Here is a 20,163-nt window from a genome sequence, read left to right on the forward strand (position 1 = left end):
ATGTTTACTTAACAGCGTTTACCGATCTACTAACGTTATCGACTCTGATGCTGGCTCGGAAATTCGGCTGTCGACGTCTTCACCCGTCAACTCGTATAATTGTGTATTTGCAAACGAAGCGCGTAATGTCAGGCTTCTTGTATTTTCTTCTGAAAATTGGCATTTTTTTTATACACCTAGATCTGCGCTGCACATGCATGGGAAGTGAAAGAATTATTCTATAAAAGAAAAGTAGGATATTAAATTGCGAAATTTTATTATACTGTACAATTATAATAGATATTATTTTTCTGATATCGTATAAGCCTTACATTTGACCAATAATCCTATTTTATTCTTTACAATAAAAACGTGATTCCGACACAAATACTCATAACTTATACATCTCATCCCTTAATTATACCATACTCGCCTAGATTCGGCATGAAACAATAACATCGTTCAGCCATTCGCGTATTGCCACGATAAATTTACCTACATGTATATAATATATACGCAAACTTCACAAAGGCAATATTTCGATTTTCAAGCATTCAACGTGTCAAAGCATTGCGTGAGATGCACCCAAATTAGGTAATCAGTACGGGTGTATAACCGGTAATTATGAATTTGATAGAATGTTGAACTAATCCAACAAGCATATTATAAAAATATGTTATTGCAAAAGTGGGAAATAAATTACTTTACAGAGTATATAATACTAGCGATTTATGTCGACCTGAACAACGATTACTGTAATAAATTCGTCTGGTGTTGACCTTAATTGTTGCAGCTTGCACTGTCTATAAAATATTCGAGTAGTACTAAGTGTTTTTAAAATAAATTAACGAATATTAAATCGAACATCAATAGATGACGCGATAAGGTTTGCGCGATAATTCGCAAATAATGCCTACAGCAATTTAGCTACACTGCGGTGCCGTCGTCATTTCGCAGACTCAATAAATAATAAAATATACCTAATCGTACCGTCATCAATAATTATAATTCGCATACAACGTCATACACACATGCGCGCACACGCGTTTTATGTACTATGTACACACAGGCAGTCACACATCAACACCCGACCGTAATCGTGCCTCGTACAAATAATTATATTGCTCGTTTCCTATCATAGGTAAACCGTACATAGATAATGTATAGATTTAATCCTACGTATGCACGTTTATATATATATATAATACAGCTTGTCACAATATCCGCCACTGCCATGCATCCTAAGTAAAATGTTATCATAAATAGTCTATACGTGATATGATATATTTCTATTATTATTTGCGAATAGAGAAAATTTAATATCTACTGTGTACACCGGAGTTGATGAAGGTACCTAATTTATTATATATATAAAAAAAAAAAAAAAAAACACCGGTAACTATAATACCAAAAGCTGTACATTCCTCTTGTCCATATGCAAGAAAGCATCACTCACTGTAACCAGATTATGGTGCAGTAACTGCAGTAAACGTCAGCGTGTAACAGCTTGATCGTTGATTGAAGGAAAAGACTAGCCTCAGGGTTTGAACGCTCCAAGGTTCGGGTATTCATTTCTGCTTCTTCCGAGTCCAACGAGCATAAATATAATCCTATCACCGAGTACTTTCGTTTTCGTAACGAGTCACACAGCGTTTATCCGCCGCAAAGTTAGTTGAAAAATCAACCCTTCAAATCGATTTCCATAGTAAATCCTAAATACCTATTCCAGAAAAGTCTAAAGATACATGTATATAATTGCACATTCGTTAACATTCGTCAGTTTCGGTTACAACGCGAAACTAACTGCACGGGCTGGCCGGCTGAGTGGTGTTCAATGATTGCATCATAACTGCAGCCTGCAGTCCGCCCGAAGTCGTTGCCGCGGGATGATGATGATGGTGATGATGATGGTAAAGTGTCGAGGCGTAATACTGCTGGTGGTGATAGTGGTGTTGATGAGGGTGGTTGTGATAATTACTTGACGGAGAGTGGTCATGGTTGTTGTTGTTGTTGTTGTTGTTGTTGTTGTTGTTACCGTTGTGATGTTCATGATTGCTGTTGCTTATATTATTGTTGTTGTTGTTGTTGTTATTGTTACTGCTGCTGTTATTGCCGTTGTCGTCGTCGCCGTCGTCGTCGTCGTTGTTGTTGTTGTTGTTGTTGTTGTTGCTCGTGATGATGGTGGTGTTGTTATTGTTGTTGTTGATGATCACGCAGAGGGAAGACGGCGCCGAGGAATTCGGTATCGTTGGCACGCTGCTTGCCAGTATATCGTGAACCGTGTGAGGACTTGGCCACTGCAACGCCGTGTTTGACTGTTCACGATGACCACCACCGCCTGGCGTTGGGGTTGGGGGCGACGGGGGCATCTTGCTCGACGACTGGGGCGTCGTCAAGCCCACTGGAACGCATCGGAACTGAATTGTAATTTACTTCCCCGATCTGTGTAAGACACGCTAGAGTCACTACGACTTGCATCGCGGGTCAACGATTAGAGAGAGAGAGAAAGAGAAAGAGAGAGAGAGAGAGAGAGAGAAAATAGAATGAGAAAGCGAAAGAGTTAGGGGAATAATTAAGAATTTATTCACAGATGTCATCCCGAATCTATAGAAGTCGCGACTCCGAAGATAAAGATAAAAGTATTTCATTATCGCCGATACTAATTTTATGCATGTACGTTAATTATTTCAGCGAAGTGTGTACTCTGCGTTCACGATGGGTATACAATTGCATCGGCCCTTGCGGGCGAAACAAAAACATCACCACTTGAATAATCGAATCTTAAATAAATTTCAAATTCAGGGAATTATATTTGTACAGTGTGAAGTTAATTCGACCACACATATAACTTTTATACGATGTATAATGCCTGTTATTTAATACCGATTAGATCGTCTGCCTGATAATTACGCTGTCGTGAAGAATATCGTCGGGAATGTTAAAATTCGACGTAAATATCAGCGTTACGAAAAACGCGTGTAACACGATGCAGGGGCAAGATAATTCTTGGCAAACTAACAGCCGCAAGAACAATTCCAATTAGACAATTACAGTCGAACGGAGGAAAGAAGCCAAAGTAAGAAACGAGACGTTGAAGCGTTACAGACATCGTCAGAGTTTTATATGTATAGGTATGCACGTGGACTCACCTTGATGATGATGATGATGCGTGGCCGCCGATGCCGTACTGTGATAAGGTGTCGGAGGATACGGCACGGGGCAAAGTGCCGCTCCGGCTGCAGCCGCGGCTGCGTAGAGGTGATGGTGGTGGTGATGATGGTGAGCCGGATGGTGAGGATGATGCGGATGATGAGGGTGGTGAGGGTGGTGATGGATCGCGGTGGACGTCGCGGCGCCAACCTTGTTCCTCAGGATCCTGGATATGCTGGAGACCGAGGGAACGTTGTACTTGTCGCAGACTCCGTCGGACAGCAAACGGTCCCGGATTTCCCACGCGAAAATTCCCGGGTCCTTCAGCTTGAGCTGCTTTATGTACTGCACGACCTTGGGGGTGGTCACTCGGGGTTTGCTTCCTCCAATCGCGCCCGGAAGGATGCTTCCGGTCTCGTGGTACCGCGCTAAAATCTTGCTCACGCATCCGTGGCTGACCCGGAGCTGTCGCGATATGTCGCACGGCCGAATCCCCAATTGCGCCAATTCGACGATCCTCAGTCTCACCGCGTTCGGCAATGGTCTTCCATTCACGAAGACACCACCCAGCTGATTAACCTCTCCGTATTGCTGCTGCTGCTGCTGGCCCCCACCTCCGACTCCGATCCCTCCACCATTGCTATCTGCAAACAAACATCAAGTCCTTGCATCATCTGCACGTATCGATAGCTCGCGATGCTTGCAATACCATTCTATATATATATATATATATATACAAAAAGAACGCTCGAAGGTACAGGGCTGCAAACGGTCATCGTCATCAGCTAGTGTAACGAACGGGGAGTGTAAAATGGGTGCCACTAACCGTAGGCATGGAGCATAACCGGCGTGTCGAACTTGATCATGGGGTAACCTTATGGCCCGTTAAACCCTCGATAAATTCTCGTTTTATTTGTTACTCTTATTGTTTCGAACGTAACCGTTTCATGGTCAGTACCCCGATTCCAAGGCTCGAGATGCCATGTACGAGACATCTCGATATTCCGGTAGTAAACGAGGTCTGGCACCGCTGCAAAGTTCAATTTCACACGAATCGCTTGGAATTTTCCCAACTTGAACGTGCGTTTGAAACATGGGACAGAAAAGGTGGGATTTTTCTGCCGACATATTGTTTCAATTGGTGCTCAATTTCTGTTTATGGGACTGATCAAGATAGGTATCATACATACCGTCATGCGACACAGATTGTAGAGGCGTTCGCGAAAATCTCGACTCGTATTCTCTCTGGGATGTTTCGACTGGATATGAACCGCGACGACAATAATTCTTGCAAAGATATTAAGTATGCAAAGCACTCTAGTGACAGGAGTTAAACTGTACCAGAGTTCAATTTAGAAACGAGACTGACGTAACAAAACAGTCGTGATATGCGAAGTCGTGGGTTTTTGTCTCGGTATTTCGATCTCGCGTTTGCGATTGTAGGTAGTCGAGAGTTTGTTCTGCCTCATTTACCGGGGCTGCCTGCAGCTTCAAGTACCGTACAAGCTTGAAAGATCCGACGCGTGCTTTTCAAGATGCCGTGCAATTGCTTGCCATGCTTTAGACGCATTCCATAATGAAATAACTACGGTTTTTTTTTACAGAATATAACCACCACGCCAATCGTGTCTACGTTTGAATAATCCTCTACGATTAATTTCACGACATAACTCTGGGCAAATATTACACAAGGTACCAGCGATGTTTCAACTATGCTGTTGCTATTTCATAGGTATGAATTGTGGTGAACAGAAGGGCAAAGTGGTAAAATGAATTTTCTCAACATTTCGTAACTACAATACGGTTACAAATAAAATCAAGCACCCGTTCTTGGGATCCAATGGATCCATTGTTAATCTGCAGCGAAGAATAGATAATTTCCATATCTTCTTTAAATTAATTTACCAATTACTCGACATTCCCGGTAGATATTTATAATCCATTCGGCTTACGTTCAGAATACGAGCTTCAGGATAAAGGCATTTTGAGAATCTTGCGTAGAGAGTTTCGTAGAAAGGGAAAAATCTAGAAGATCTCGACGAAACGACATAGGTATCTGTGTCGGCACGCGCCCCTCCGGGTTTTCCGAAGGGTAAATCGTCTAATGAGATCCATGCATCGTTCGGCCCGTCCGCGTCGCGGTGGGTTAACACTTGAGTTAACAGTCTGCCCTTGAGTAACCCTTAATTAGCAAACTCCTTGCCCTGGCAATTGCCCCTGGAGTTGAATTCCGGGGTTGGATGGCGGGCGCGGTGCAGCACGTTTCGAATCTCCTACATACGGACGACGTCTGACGCCGACGATGAGCTAGACGTTATAGCTCGATTCTCGCTACCCCAATGCAACGTCTTGCTGGTACGCGAGTAGATCTATTATAGCTGCAGTCTCTCTCCTACCCGCCGACGCAGGGTCAGAGGCTATCTTTAACTTTGACCGCGCCGACCACGTTTGTCTGATTTTCGAAAAGCAGGAGCCACGCGAGTCGAGCTATTTCCACCAGCCCGCCGTGAAACTCATTCCGTGCTGCATGTCACACGTCAATCTTTGACCATCGGATGTAGCTCGTAATTATATGTACTCCTTGATCGCACGCAGATTCTGATCGATCCTGATACATCTGCGAAGAGTCGAGAAGAAGAAGAAGAAGAAGAAGAAGCTGTGCTTTCGTGAAGTCAAAGTTTTCACTCCGATTCGACTCGTGGTCGGTGATACTTGAGTCGGGTGTTCGTCACCCTTAATTAAATTCTGGTTCTTGGAGCGATATAATAAATCTGTACCGCGGTGAGTAAAATGATACGACGGAGGACGATCATCGACCCACTATTTCTGTGTATCGTCACACTCTTTGAAGAAATAACCGACTTTCTAAAACTCGAAGACTTGGCTTGTGCAGGGGCTTTTAGAAAAAAAGTAGCTAGCTGCACTAATTGTGGAGGAGAAATGTACCTAATTAGTTGCTGCTTGTTCTTTCTTTTTTTACCGCCTTCCTGATCCACGAGCTGCTCTGGTCTAGAGCTTTGGACCGTTGATCAACGGGTAAACCTCAACACCTATATGTTGGTTACACCGACTTTCTTTCCTCGCTTCCTATGTCGTCAATCACTCCGTGTATTAATTTTCTGAGTAGTTTCTTTCAGTTTACGTGATCGGCGTACAGTTATTTCGAGATTGCATCATTTCAAATTCAGCTGGCTGCTTTTCCAACTCTGTTAAATGTGAAGGAAAACTGGATCTCGATAATCGAAAAACTTCGGCCCTCCGCATTGCTCAGAAACGAAACCTGAACATAGTTTCATATTATTCTACAATTGACATGTACCAAAAACATAATACAGAGTCATTTTTCGTCTATCGAAAGCACTCGAATGCCAAGTGAAAGACCAGAGCTCGTATTCTTGTTCGGATTTTATTCACTGGAAAGCTTTTTGTTGCGAAAGTTTGGCGAAAGGGTTGAAAATTAACGCGTCAACGCATCCCGGTGACAGCCTAGACAAGGTAGTTTAAAATTGGCGCCAGCTCAAGCTCATTTCGCGAACTATTCAACGCCTTTGGCATTTAATTTACTGTGCAGAATGAAACTAATCTACAGAAGTGAGGTACCTGGTCATTCGAAATACCTCGGCTAGTTTTCACCTCCGGTAACGTCTGCATACAAATTATACCTATAATAGCTGACGTATTCTTGATTTGTTCTTTCGAACATGGAAGAACGTATACATCAGGAATGACAACCTTCAGTACCAGCAAATAAAAAATTTTCAATGATTCGCGCGCGTAAAGTTTAACTTTTTTTTCTACAAATTAAGCAATAAGAGTCGCACTTTTGAGCTTTTGAGACTTCAGGACAGTTATTAAACCTGAGTGAATCGATTTTTTTTTTTTTTCTAAAAAAATATTAATTTTGAAATCGTTATAAGTAATCAAAGTGTAAAAAATTCTTATGACGGATTTGTGATCTGCAGCGATCCAAGAAACCCTCCTACACCAAATTTCATCGAAATCTGCTGTGTAGATTTAATGTGCTCCTAAAATGGTTAATGCAACTTGTGTTTTGCAGTACAATTTGACAATATCTTTTTTTTAAATTTATTTCTCTTCCATTCTGTCACCAATAACCCGAAAGCTATAATATATTTCGGCGGAAGGTTTCCCTCGTAATATTTTCACTCTGTTTTATTTTTATTCTCTTCATCTTTTCGTTTTCTTTTACTTTTTGAACGCAATAAATCCGAACGGAGGGAGAGTCGGTGTTGGAGACTGAACGGTGCAGTCTCGAATAATTCTCGGAAGAGTTTCGACGCCGACGGAGACGCGTTTTTGCCAACGTTGTACGTCTCTCTCTTTCTCTCTCTCTCTTCAGCCCCGTTTACCCCTCATTTCATCGCCATTTTTTTCATCCTCTTTCCACTCGGCGATGGTGCAGGTTGTGCGCATACTCGTGCATCGGTGTCGGAACGCGTTTGCCTCGAATGGCTTCTCAAGAAACGAGCAATCCACACTCGCATTCGTGTGCGGATGCAGAATTGTAACGAATTACACGAGCTTACGCGCACGTTACCATTTATCACATGCCTCACACCATGGCTGCGTGTATTGTACATATAGGTATACATGTCTGCGAACTTGCGAATCGAGCGCAACGAGATGTGCTCCCCTTGATAAATAACGCGTCTTAGACTTTGCCTTGCGCAGTTTTCGACGACTATTAGCTCGGCATTTCATTTCTTAAAATTCACGTAAGTCGAGTAAAAAAATTACCAAAGATCGCGTAGCTGCGATCATATGAGCGGGTACCGATTGTGTCTATTAAGTATTTGTGAGAAATGAGTCTTGACAATCTCGATTGATTTTTATTCTTAGACAGGGTGTGTGTATGTATATATTAGTTGCGCTTTTATTACTGCACGCTAAGTCGTGTACTGAGCTAAATACCTATTGTAACGAGAAATCAATGCAATGCAATCCATACGGTGATTTCAACTATTTTGATAGTTACCGTTGATAATCACAACTATATAATTAAAACCATGCTGAGAATACACAGAGATTCAATTCCGAAGAAATTTCGATCAGCTTATCAAAAATCATTTCGCAAATGAAAATCGGTTCAATCAGAAATGCTTGATAAGCAAAATTCGGTTCCGCGTTCGCACAGAGCGCATTGTAAGAAAAATTCTATCCTCGACGAAAGAATCCAACCGGGCCTGGAAGAGGAATAATTAACAGAATTAAAATACGATATCCAAAGTATAAAATATCCGGGTTAAAGGCTTTAACGGTTTCTTGGTACGAGGGTTGCGCTGTACGACGTAAGAGAATAGAGGAGTATAGGTGTTGCGGTTAAAGCTCGTTGGGCAAGCGAACGAGGTGATAAGCAAACAAGTAAACACCGAGCAAATAGAGTCGGATAGCTCTGTTCCGCGGTAAGAGAGAGCACACAGAACGGGGTGTACAACGCACACGCCGATGGACAAACAGGTTCGCCGGGGGCGCGCGCGCTTAAAAAGATAGGTATTACAGATACCTACACACCGACGCACGCTGCGCGCCCTGTTATACGTGCGTACTTATGTATAATACATGCAGGAACTTGGGCGCGTTCACATGTAATATTATTAGAGTTTTTCCCGCAAGGAGTGATGAATGGCCGAGATCAAAGAGGCCGACACGTGTAGTCGGTTTACACGCGTGTAGTACATGTGTTTAACCACGACCAACACGCGGCTCGCCACCGAGCTTTCGACGACGCCTCGCGACGCTTGCGGCGGACTTGAGCAGACCTGCGAGCGAAGAGCGCCTAACTTCGTTTCGTGCACCCCGCGTTCGCCGTCCCGAGGATCGAGCCTCGCAGGGTTCGTCGTCGAGACCTTGCCGCGAGACTCGGGGAGGTTCCTGCTGAGGGTTCCCGAGGGTTCGAGGAGGCGGGACCCGGTCGCGTGATGGATGTCAGTTTCACCGGCGTTGAACAAGCACCGCGTGCGGCTTTATTTAGGATCGGGGAACCGAGAACGGGACAAAATTTCCTCTATTCTCTTCACTTCTCTCACGTTATAAAACATCGCGTGTAATGCCTATACAGCATCCACACAAAAGTATAACGTGCCTGCATTTTATCGCGCGTGTAATACTTTATACGTTCAACGCGCGGTGTGTATAACACCTGTTGGAAGCGATATGTTGTAGAATGAACAAACGAACGCAATTTGTCCGCTTCTTCTCAATGTTTGTTCAACTTACGATACGTCAGACGCGGTCAAACTTCTATCGCAAAGTCTCCGTTTGCGCACCGTGCTGCTGCTGTAACATAATTCAATCTCTGTGAATTTCGCACGATTTCAAGACACTTTCACCTACATAAAATAATAGATCATCCGTGTGCTCGGCATGTTTCCAAAATCTTTCGTATCCATATTTTGACAATGTCAAATTTTTGCACACGACCGTACAACACGTAGGTTGGTATAATGAACTTTATACAACGCGAGCATGATTCACGCGTTTATCTTTCGTGCATGTTTTCCATAGGTACACAAAGCACCTATTTATATGCTCTACATATGTATACGCTGTCGCGAGTAAATCTGACATTACGCGACCCTAACTTCAATTTCGTGCTTCGTAAAAAACGCTCAACATAATCTTGTTATAGAAAGAATCATGTGCAACAAGGAGGAAACGGTCTTTTCGCATCACGTATTTGCAACATTTGCCTTCGACTCATCTAATTGTAAGACTCATATTGCGAACTTATACTCGGCCCGAAAAGACCGAGTTTGCCTTCTTGTTACACAATATACTGTTTTACTTCTGCGGTACTGAAAATTTGCAGAATGAAGAGAGAAACTAAAGTTTATCTGTATACACACACACACACACACTTTGCTCTTGCATTTTTGTTCTGCTTCAAGATTATAATCTACGTCTTACTTCCACAGGGTTTCGGATTTTGCAACATTCACAAATAGAGCGCAAAGATTCCACGACTCGTTTGTAATAGACAAATATTATAGCGGATATCGTATCTGGCTAATAAGACTAACTATAAATAAATTACAGAATAGAGGAAACATGTAGTTTTCATCGCCAATTGCGCAGCGCAACTTATATATTATATATATATATATATGTATACCTATATTTACGGGACGACGATAATTCTGGGATGAGGCTGCCATGTTTGCAAACTACGTTGTAAGCCGGTACGATAATCCCGTAGGATGATTTACAGACTACCTGCAGAGGTCGCTAACACGAGTGGTTGTTGCAGTAGCTAACCGCTGCAAGCTCCCTCGTTCGTCGTTGTGTCCACACGGATGCATGAAAAAGCGGTTGCCTAAGTTAACCACAGCAGCTCGAGGAGGCCCAAACCTCGAGAACTAATGGTGGCGGAGTACATAAATCCCGAGGTGCTGTTGATAGGTTGAATCTCAACGCTCAACGCTGGCAGCGACGTCTTTGATCTGCTGCATAGATATTAATTAAAACGAAAATAAATCAGATCCTTTAAACACCGCGTTTGTACTCGATGTTATGTATGCTTTCTTCTGCTTCCCCCATATAGCTTCTGCATCGTGCAGGCATCTGATATAACATAAATACTATGATATTATAAGTTAACGAATTCCATTGCAGATTGCATCTGAGATATACCTGCAAACGTGATTTATTGTTGCTTATAATACGACTTAGTCAACAACGACGTATGTCACTCCGCAGTGTTTGTAACATCTCATGTGATGCCGGACAACTTGTAACAGAATATAATTCAGATCAAATGTCTATTCAACGGGTTTAATCTGTACTTTTACAAATTTTTCTCATTATCTACAGACTCGCATACGTTATATACACAGGAACCAAGTTAATTGCGATAAAATAAATAGATTATTATGGTTACGTTGTAGCCTGGAGGACTTGGATCCTCATCTCATCCTCATACCCAGAAACTGTATAATTTAATACCGCACTATGAAATGTTTCTCGCCACAAGTAAGGGAATCAATCGGATCCAGAACTAGAATCAGCACCGAACCGTCGCGCTTCGGTGCAGATAAGCACGGTCGGCAAAGGAATAAGTAATAGCTATGAATAACAGTTGTAATAATAATAATAACAACAACAGTTACAATGAAAATGAATTTAAAAAAATATTTAATACCCATAAAGAGAATTGGCTGGTGCAGATTTTATTAACGCGGCCTGACCGCTTCGGAACCCAATATACTTATACATGTAACGTGCGTAGCTGTGGCAGCCGATGAACGTGTAAGTACAATATTTATGTACCTCTGCATCATGCGTACCTGAACAAATGTTCAGGCGCACCTGAAATTATGCATATACACTCTTTCGGTTCTCTCATCACATTATACGTTGAATTTATTTGTTACTTATTGCTACAATATACCTATATTAACGTACAGTGCGTAAGTATAATGTAATTGTAACGCGAACAAAGAATTGTTGCCATCTCTAATTATGCAATTGCAAACTGAAATACACATTGTCGCTTTCAATTGTTTTGTCAAATTGAACAATGACTGCGACACGTTGTGTGCTCTACTTGCATTATTGCAGGGTAAACAAGAGGAATGATATTATATGAAATTGAGGGACACCCCATATATGTATAGGTATAATGTACACGGGTAGTTCGACTGCGGCGGTTCGCAATGGATTTGCAATTGTCACGGCTAGATGCAAAACTCGAGAACCGTAATATACCAATGCGATGAAATTTTTTCATTGACTCTGATCGATTTCGTTTTCTTTCTACAGTGCGCTATAAGGCGCTACACCTCGTGCGTGCGACGATATAAAATTTACGACCCCAACTCGACAGATTCGATTATCGGCCTGGCTCTTACATACATGCATATATACATCCATACGTAGAAGATAATTATAGCTTTGCATGTGTTGTACTAACAATAAGATCTGATTATAATCATGTACAACATTTGCAATGCAGGTATGATCAAGGCGTGTGTTCACTTTACATTTGTACTGTAGAAATTGCACGTGAAAAACGATGGAAATCGACAATCACCAACCATCGTATAACTAGTCGAAGTGTTATTCCTATATGTACAATAAATTGTCACAGTCTATACACACATCATGTTCAATGTATTTTATGTAACCGGATCTGAATAGTCTAATTCATGCGTTGTAAAGAATTACACGCGCAGTGAAATTCTCATGGTAAGCATTGTTGTAGTTACGGAAAGTTGAGATTTTATCGTTCAGGTGATTGTACACTTGTTTGATAATTATATAATTTACACAGAATGAAAACAAAAATGAACCTTGACCCCACAGCCAGATTCCTCAAAGAATAGGTCAGGAAAAATGACACCCGAATAATTATATATCATGCTGATTATATACTCCGTGAATGTGTATTTTATTTAGTAACGATACGCACGTTATCTAGTGCAAGTTCAATAATCCAGACGATTATCTGAGTACTTTTACCAGCTAATTATTAGTACATCGATTACAACAGTGCGGATATACTTAGGCCGGCACAATCGTGTTTATAATATATGACGTCAGTGATACTAGTGTATAATATTATAACTTCCAAAGTAGATCGTGCAGATGTGATTTAATAACGGTTACACCTACGCGTGTAATTGAAATTCTAATCTTTCGTTTGCGTCACGAGGCCCCAAATAATTTCCTGCAATTATTTGTCATATCCGCATGAGATAATTCGCCAATAATATATCTGTCACGACATAAAAATAACAATTAACCTCTACCGTCAATGTAATATAAAACATTATACGCATCGGCAAAACAACTTTCTAAATTCTTTACTTCTTCTCAAAATCAAGGATGCATACCTACGTATACTGTTAGCCGTAAGACGAATCCCGGGAAACGGAAGTCTGTTTACACGGTACACAATACAAGGGATTGCTGGCTGCAGCTTCGGAAAAGGTGCAGATTTTTGAAAGGTCCTGAACTACTCGGCGCCGGCGCCTGTTGGGTGCATTGTATACGTCTAGCTTTATAAGTCCGGCGATATTAAGGGACGAATCCAGCCGACGAGGCGAGGGTACAAACCGTGATACGCTCTGATAGTGACGGTCGCGTATCGTGATTACGCGCACGTACTATTGAAATAAATGTACAACTTTCAGCAGGATTCGTATGGCGTGTTACGGGGCAGTGCGAGTGTATACCGAGAGTGGGATAGGTCAGGTGAGAGACGGCGAGAGAAATCCGAACCCGAAGAAGAAAGACGACGAAGTCTCGACATTTTCGGAAGCGAACCGATTGGCCCGAGTGTTTGCATACCGTCCTTTGTCAACTGAGGATAGGACCGCTTCTAAAAGCTGTATTTAATATTTATTTGGTGTAAACAGTACTAATTGAACGCTAATGAATCTATAACTACTCGCTCTCTCTCTCCGTGGCGTAGCTCCGACTCGATCCTGACTAACTCTTCGTCGCTGTGTACCAACTTATCCGGGGACTGCAACTCCAGCCTCCGCCCGAACTCCCGCATGCATACCTAGGTAACCTGGGATATATGCTCCCCTACCCCGAGCCCATTTCGAACCGAAACTCCGGGCTAGCCCAAACCAATCTACCCCAAGTCAACTCAAAGCTTCAGCGCGTAAACTGCTACTGTGCGCGTTTATTTTTTTTTTTTTGTTTTTTTTTTTATTGCTTTCTTGGTCCATTTGGTATTTCCTGTGCAAACCTTGTACGTATTTAATAATGAAACATCAGCGAGATTTGCTGAACTCGAGGACCACGTTGTTTATTTGTTTAATTTAATTTTTTTTTTTTTATCACAGAGTTCCGCAGGATGTGAGTTAAATTCTATAGTAAACACGCAACTGGAAACTCACCGCAGTATTCTCCATTTGTTGATAAATTGAAACTCACAATGCAGATGACTGAAAATCTACAAGGAACAAGGGTATTAGGTATTAAGGACAATGACTGTATGTCCGCAGTGATACGCGTATCGTATAATGTCTATAACATACATTTCGCCGACAAGTATATTTCGTTAAACAGCTGCTTACGGGCAGCACTGCACGCAGGAAATGCATCTAATTATCACGCAATTACCAAAGCAGCTCTAAGATATTTACATTAATTGTTTACCCACACTAATGATGTAGGTACACACGGTGTTAAATATAATATACACACACATATGTCTATATGGTATGCATATGTGTGAAATGCACCCGAAGCTCGCAGCTAAAGCTTGACAAAAACAGGAAGAAAAAACGAAACAGAAAACAAAAACAAACAGACAAACATGCGTATGCAAGGCCAGATCCAAAACTTTCGTAAGTATAAGTCGAGGAGACACGCAGTATATTAGAAAGGGTGAGAAAGTTGGAAAGTAAAAAAAATTATTTGACCTGCACTTCTTATTAAAGAAGCAAATCCTACGCAAGAATTTAAGTAATGTACTCGGAAAACAGTGATGATGGATATACTCACCGTTGGTTGCTAAATGAACACCTTTTTGTTCGAATCAAATTTGTATACCTACGTAAATTTTAATGCAGGCTAGAATGTACTGTGAAGCGAAGACAAAGAAAGATATTATTCTGCAGATAGGGATCTGATAATAATTTGGAATGTCCGTTTAATTTGCACGAGATAAAACAATCATCCAGTTGCTTTGAGGCTATATATATATCCTATATATATATATATATATATATATATATATATATATATATATATATATATACACGATTTGCAGCGTGTTGCGGATTCAATGATGCGATAACGTTTTCTAATCGACTTTTCATCCAGAGGGTGCAGTCACAGCGACATAAGACTTTTTTGCAACTTATAGTATAGACTCTGTGTGTGTGCGTATACTATAATTATAAAACTATATTTAATATGTAACACTCATGCAGAAATAAAGTGCAGATTCTTCAACCGACTGAACGCATATTATGAAAAACAAGAGTCAGCATGCTGATATCGTGATATATATTTATTATACGGTTATACACGATTCAATTGTTCAATTCTATCTTTCGGTAAAATCTATAGACTTATAGTGGAAGTCTATGGTAAAATCAAATTAATTTTAATATTTATATGCATAAACCATAAATATACTCCATCCAATAAAAACGTGTAGGTATAAACTGTAATGATACAGTTACACGAACACGCGGAATTGCAAGTGACCTGCAATTTTGTACAAATAATCCATACGTCGTCAACTTCAACTTTCTGATCATCCTAGGCCTGATTTCTAATTGCACCGTTTCTAACAATAAGACCACGTTATTCATTGTACAGAAGTATGGACTAATATTGTATTGCTTGCAGCATATCCGTTGTTTTCATATTGTATCACATGCAGTGTAACATTTATAACTCGAATTTTTCGCTTTTTTTTTGCCTTGATGATCAATCGTTACATTTTTCAATCGAAAGTGTTCACATACGATTTGCGTAGAGTGGTTATATAATGAATAGATACATAATATGCATATCCCACGCATTATTGAGGTTTCATCAATATTGCTTTATAAGCATTTTGTTAGAATGTTTGAATTGTTAAAATTGCCTTTCGGTACCTTCGCCATTAAACAGATGCCTCGATTACAACTCTTCAAAATCCACGTGTAGAAATATCAATCCCAACACATTTTGTAACGTGATAAAAATGAACTATAACACGAATGAAAAAGCAATGGATAACAAAATCATGATGATCCGTGCAACCTTAGTTACACTGAAATTGTTTATCACATTATACGAGAACGCGTGTATTCCCGCACGTAGCCGTTCCTCGTTTCGGAGCTAAATTACAAATCGAATAAAGCAATAACAATTTTCCACAACGTTGTATAGGCTACTTAAAATAATAATTAAGACGTTTGGATAAACATCACGTGCAGGCAATTCTGTTAGGTTAGGTTATTTGCAATGTAAAATCAATGTTGCAGGCTTACCACCATGCACCGTTGGATCCATTTGAAGGCTGAACACCTATTACGGAGCCGACGGCACATACAACGGCGAAGCTTGAGCTTTATCGCTAGCGTACTCGTTGCCGTATAACTTGTTGCTAGACGGTGTATATGACAAGCTGGTGTTGCATGCAGCCGTAAGTAGACGTCCGATAGAGCCAAGTTCCCGTTTTCCGAGTGAAAAGTATATCACAACTGCCGCATGTGTGTAACGTGTCCGTTGCACACAAGTTGAAAAGCGACGCGTATAAGTTTATAAGGTGCGATAACGCTTGCACCGGCCTCGCTAAGCACAGCGTCCTCTGCTCCTCAAATAATATTGTTTAAAACAACACTTGGTCACTCGATTGCCGGAGTTGTCGCATCTCACTCTACCGTACAACGAATACGTCCCATTCGTAAACGCATTACATGCGCGTATACGTTGCTCTGCTATATCGTGTATATTGCAGGTATGTTCAATTTTCATTCCAATATTTCATTACGTTTTCCATTCCGCCAGACAATCGATCGATTCGAGTTGAAAACTCGTATAGCGAAAAAGGGAAAAGAACCGCGGGCCGGGTGGACGACAAAAAAATTCGGAAAAGATATAAAGACCGTCAGACGAAACCGCGTGAAAAAAAGTCGAGACAAAATAAATACATAAAGAGATAAGAAAAAAAAAAAAAAAAACCAATAACAACAACAACAACTATAACAAGAGTAGAACGTAAGACAGGACAAAAAGAAAAAAGAAAAGAATAAACAGATATTTCAACAATGAAAAAAATAAAATAAAATTAAAACAACAAAACAAATGGACACGGTCACTGGCGCACGGCTTGCCCTTCGCTGCCACACTGACTGAGACGACAGATTTACCAGAGCAGAAATAAGAGATCTTTTGACTATACAGTCCGTGTCCGTCTCTTGGCCGGTTGTACTACCCGGAGCGAGTCGTCGTTCGCAATTGTGTTAGTTAGCGGCCGGTGAGCTTTCGCGCCTCGGTGTAAGTGCGCGGTTTTCGTTCCGCGCATGCGCCCGCGCGAGCCCGCCTATAACGCGGTCCACCCTGGTGGGCGGAGCCCGGTTGCCATGGACCATTGGCGAGCGCACAGACCGTGAGGAAACGCCTCCTTTCCGCTCGCGCACTCACCAACACTCGGCGATATCTTTCCGCCCGGGTTTCCCTGGCGTCCTAAGCTTTCCACGCATCACGGTTAACACCGACTCGTCCTATATGCACACGCGCAGCACGCCCAAGCGATGCGTGCAACCACCACCACCACCACTACCGCTTCTTATTCTTTCAGCCTGCTCTCTGTACGAGGTGGTATGACGACGATGTAGGCATGCCTTCGCCGATTCGGGGGGTGTTTAACACGGTATGCATATACGCGAACAGGCATGGCTAATGGCTATGCTCCCTTCTTTCCATTGTTTTCAGGCGCGCCTCGTCGCCTGTCTAATCGTCACTGGCTACCTGTTGCTGGTTTTCAACTAATAATGACGGAAATTGTATTGGGATAAGTCTTACGGCACTACGATGTTACGTTAAAAATAATTTATTATTATTAACTGGATTTTAGTCGCGGTGTCTACATTTCTCATATCACTATTTGTTAGTATTCTAGTAGAATATACCATTCGGTATGTGCTCTCGATTTTGGCGTATTGAAATTTGCTTTCGGTGTATACAAAAAGTAGATGATTTGTTGATTCAAAATCACCTTCAAATATTATAGAGCGCGTTTACGCGTTAATGAAAGCGAATTTACAGGAATTATTCAACCCAATTCGCTCTAATTATAATGAATAATTCATATAACACTTTAGGAGATTATTGCCTTTAGGACATAATTACAGACGCTTTTTCCAAACCTTCATACAAAGAGAGTTGAATCTAAATACCTTTCCGATCTCACAATAAAATCAATTAACGCTTCGTGATTCTTAACGTTATCTTAGGCGCAAGGAAAATGTGTGAATATTTGCGTAGATGCAGCCACGGTGCTTTTTGGTTGATTCATAGTCATCGTGTACGTAATAGATGGGGCTTATAGCACCGTGGGAGAAGAATGAATTGAAATGAACGGATGATACGGAGCATAAGTATAGGTACGGGATATTGGGTATGAAACGAGCAAAGGCCGTTTCACCTCGCGGAGCAGAGAATTATCTGGCTGGAAGCCCAGATTCTAAATTTATGCGTGTTTTCATCTGGCTAGTACTAGTCTATGCCTGTAACCCGTGTCTTTTCGTTCTTTGCCGTGTGTGCATATATTTTTCGAACACTTAGGTGTACATGCAAGGAAACGAGATGGGCTTGTGTGCAGCGAGCGCGAGCTTCGCCGAGCCGTATTTAACGCGCCATGTCACTTATACGCGTCGCGTTTACCGACCCCATCGCACTTTTTGCAATAGACGAGCCGTCGTCCTGCACGAGAGCATGGCTTCGATACATTGGATATACAATTTAGATCCGATCGCGGACCGTCTCTGATGAAACGAGATGAAACTGTTTTTTCTAATATAATTGTATATACTGAATATATACTCATATGCTTCGCGAGAATCGGGGACAGCGGTATCTGAAATCTTCAAACGGTTGAGCAGCCGGACGTAATTTATAGACAGTGCTATAATTACCTTAACTTAACGACCCTGGAGTATGATGGAATTGAAAATTAAAGAATCAAGCGAGGTGATGGTCAAGTTTCCGAATATGCGAGCGCAAGTTTAAAAATAAGATTAAACCTAAACTTATAAGTAAAAGATATAGGCGGGTGGTTTTCTTTGTCGAAGAGAATCGGGGGAATCCCCGCCTACGACTGCATATCATTAACGGGGTGACAGTTGATACGAAGCATGGCACATGCGTGAACTGAACTGCACACAGGCGTACTTATACATACTTATGCATACATATACATATACGATATGTGTGCGTATGCAGACCTAGGGTCGCAATACGTGCATTAAAAGTAGTTATACCTATAGGTATACACGGCAAGATGCTTTTCGTTTTTTGGATCGCTTCGAGGGCGTGCAGCTTCGTTTAGCAGGTAATATAACGCGTCGGATATGCATATAGCTTTTATTTATAGCTTCACACATACCTATATACCTAGCTGCAAGTTTTACATGCGTAAATGCCCGCGTACGTATGCGTATAATATATAATGCGCAACCCTATAGTACTCGAATCGCAGCAAAAAATATTTGAAAATATAATGATCGAATTTAGACGTGTACCTATCAATTGAAAGTTAGATACCTACTTGAAGAATCCAACGAATTTTTAGTTAGTTTAATTCCGAGTTTTCTGATTTTACGAATGAAATAATCAGCACACCGCAAATGGATGGGTGGTGCGTGTGTTCGATCTAACCAAGCTGCATATCTAGCTTGATACCTGCATTCTCATGGCGTTCCTTATAGCTGCAATTCAATATCGTATCAACGACTATAAATTTTAATTGGCCCAGAGAAAAAAATATTATTTTATACGGGCTGCTCTGGTTATTTCGTTGATCGAACAGAACGTTGAATTGAATCGGATATTAAAAGTTGATTAAGTCAAGGAAATGTAGTGTGATCCAATTGAATGGCGCTCGTATTTAAATTATAAGCAAAGGGATAGATTACTCGTTGTATTCATAAATATTTGCATCTAAACGCCTGCTTTCTGGGGAAGGTATAATATTTGATGTTCTGACGAAAAGTGAAACTCCGCGATAATGCGCGTCACTGTATCGTTGGCGCTCCCTTCGTCTGTCTACACTGCAATCTTTATATCCCCGCAGAGACGTATTAGCATTGAAGTAACTAACTAACCACATAACTCGGGGTACATGTACCTAAGTATTAAGCTGGCATATGCCTGAGTAAATGCAAGATACTCTTGTGGCTCGCATAGCGTAGCGGCTTAATGGCTCGCGACCAAGTTTCAGGAGCGTAGGCTACGAGTGTAGGTACTTGCCCAACACAACTCGCGATCCTTCTACACGTACGTTGTATTTTATACCTATATACGCACACCCTCGATTGAATGGCCAAAAATACTCGGAAT

General features: G+C 41.4%; 1 protein-coding gene across 2 annotated transcripts; it reads right to left on the reverse strand.

Annotated features, from left to right (window-relative positions):
• Nucleotides 1–232: 232 nt before the first annotated feature.
• On the reverse strand, nucleotides 233–16,755 carry LOC107222444 (paired box pox-meso protein-like). Of its 2 annotated transcripts, XM_046732832.1 has the most exons (4): nucleotides 16,092–16,755; nucleotides 10,262–10,592; nucleotides 3,129–3,773; nucleotides 233–2,380 (listed from the first exon to the last, which is right to left on the reverse strand). In XM_046732832.1, the coding sequence occupies exons 2-4, from the start codon at nucleotides 10,302–10,304 to the stop codon at nucleotides 1,779–1,781; spliced, it is 1,290 nt and encodes a 429-aa protein (XP_046588788.1). In that variant the 5' UTR covers nucleotides 10,305–10,592; nucleotides 16,092–16,755; the 3' UTR covers nucleotides 233–1,778. The 2 variants fall into 2 exon arrangements, with proteins under 2 accessions (XP_046588788.1, XP_015517303.2); XM_015661817.2 differs by lacking the exon at nucleotides 10,262–10,592.
• Between the last annotated feature and the right edge of the window lie 3,408 nt (nucleotides 16,756–20,163).

This window comes from Neodiprion lecontei, chromosome 2, assembly GCF_021901455.1.
Source record: "Neodiprion lecontei isolate iyNeoLeco1 chromosome 2, iyNeoLeco1.1, whole genome shotgun sequence".
Taxonomy (NCBI): Eukaryota; Metazoa; Arthropoda; class Insecta; order Hymenoptera; family Diprionidae; genus Neodiprion; species Neodiprion lecontei.

What these genes read in the sequence shown, in the direction of transcription:
- LOC107222444 (XM_046732832.1), bottom strand. Translation starts at nt 10,304, where the DNA reads ATGGCAGCCTCATCCCAGAATTATCGTCGTCCCGTAAATATAG. An exon ending in TCGTCGTCCCGTAAATATAG is followed by an intron (nt 3,774 to 10,261) that starts GTATACATATAT and finishes GTTTGTTTGCAG; the next exon opens with ATAGCAATGGTGGAGGGATC. An exon ending in GCATCATCATCATCATCAAG is followed by an intron (nt 2,381 to 3,128) that starts GTGAGTCCACGT and finishes GATGCGTTCCAG; the next exon opens with TGGGCTTGACGACGCCCCAG.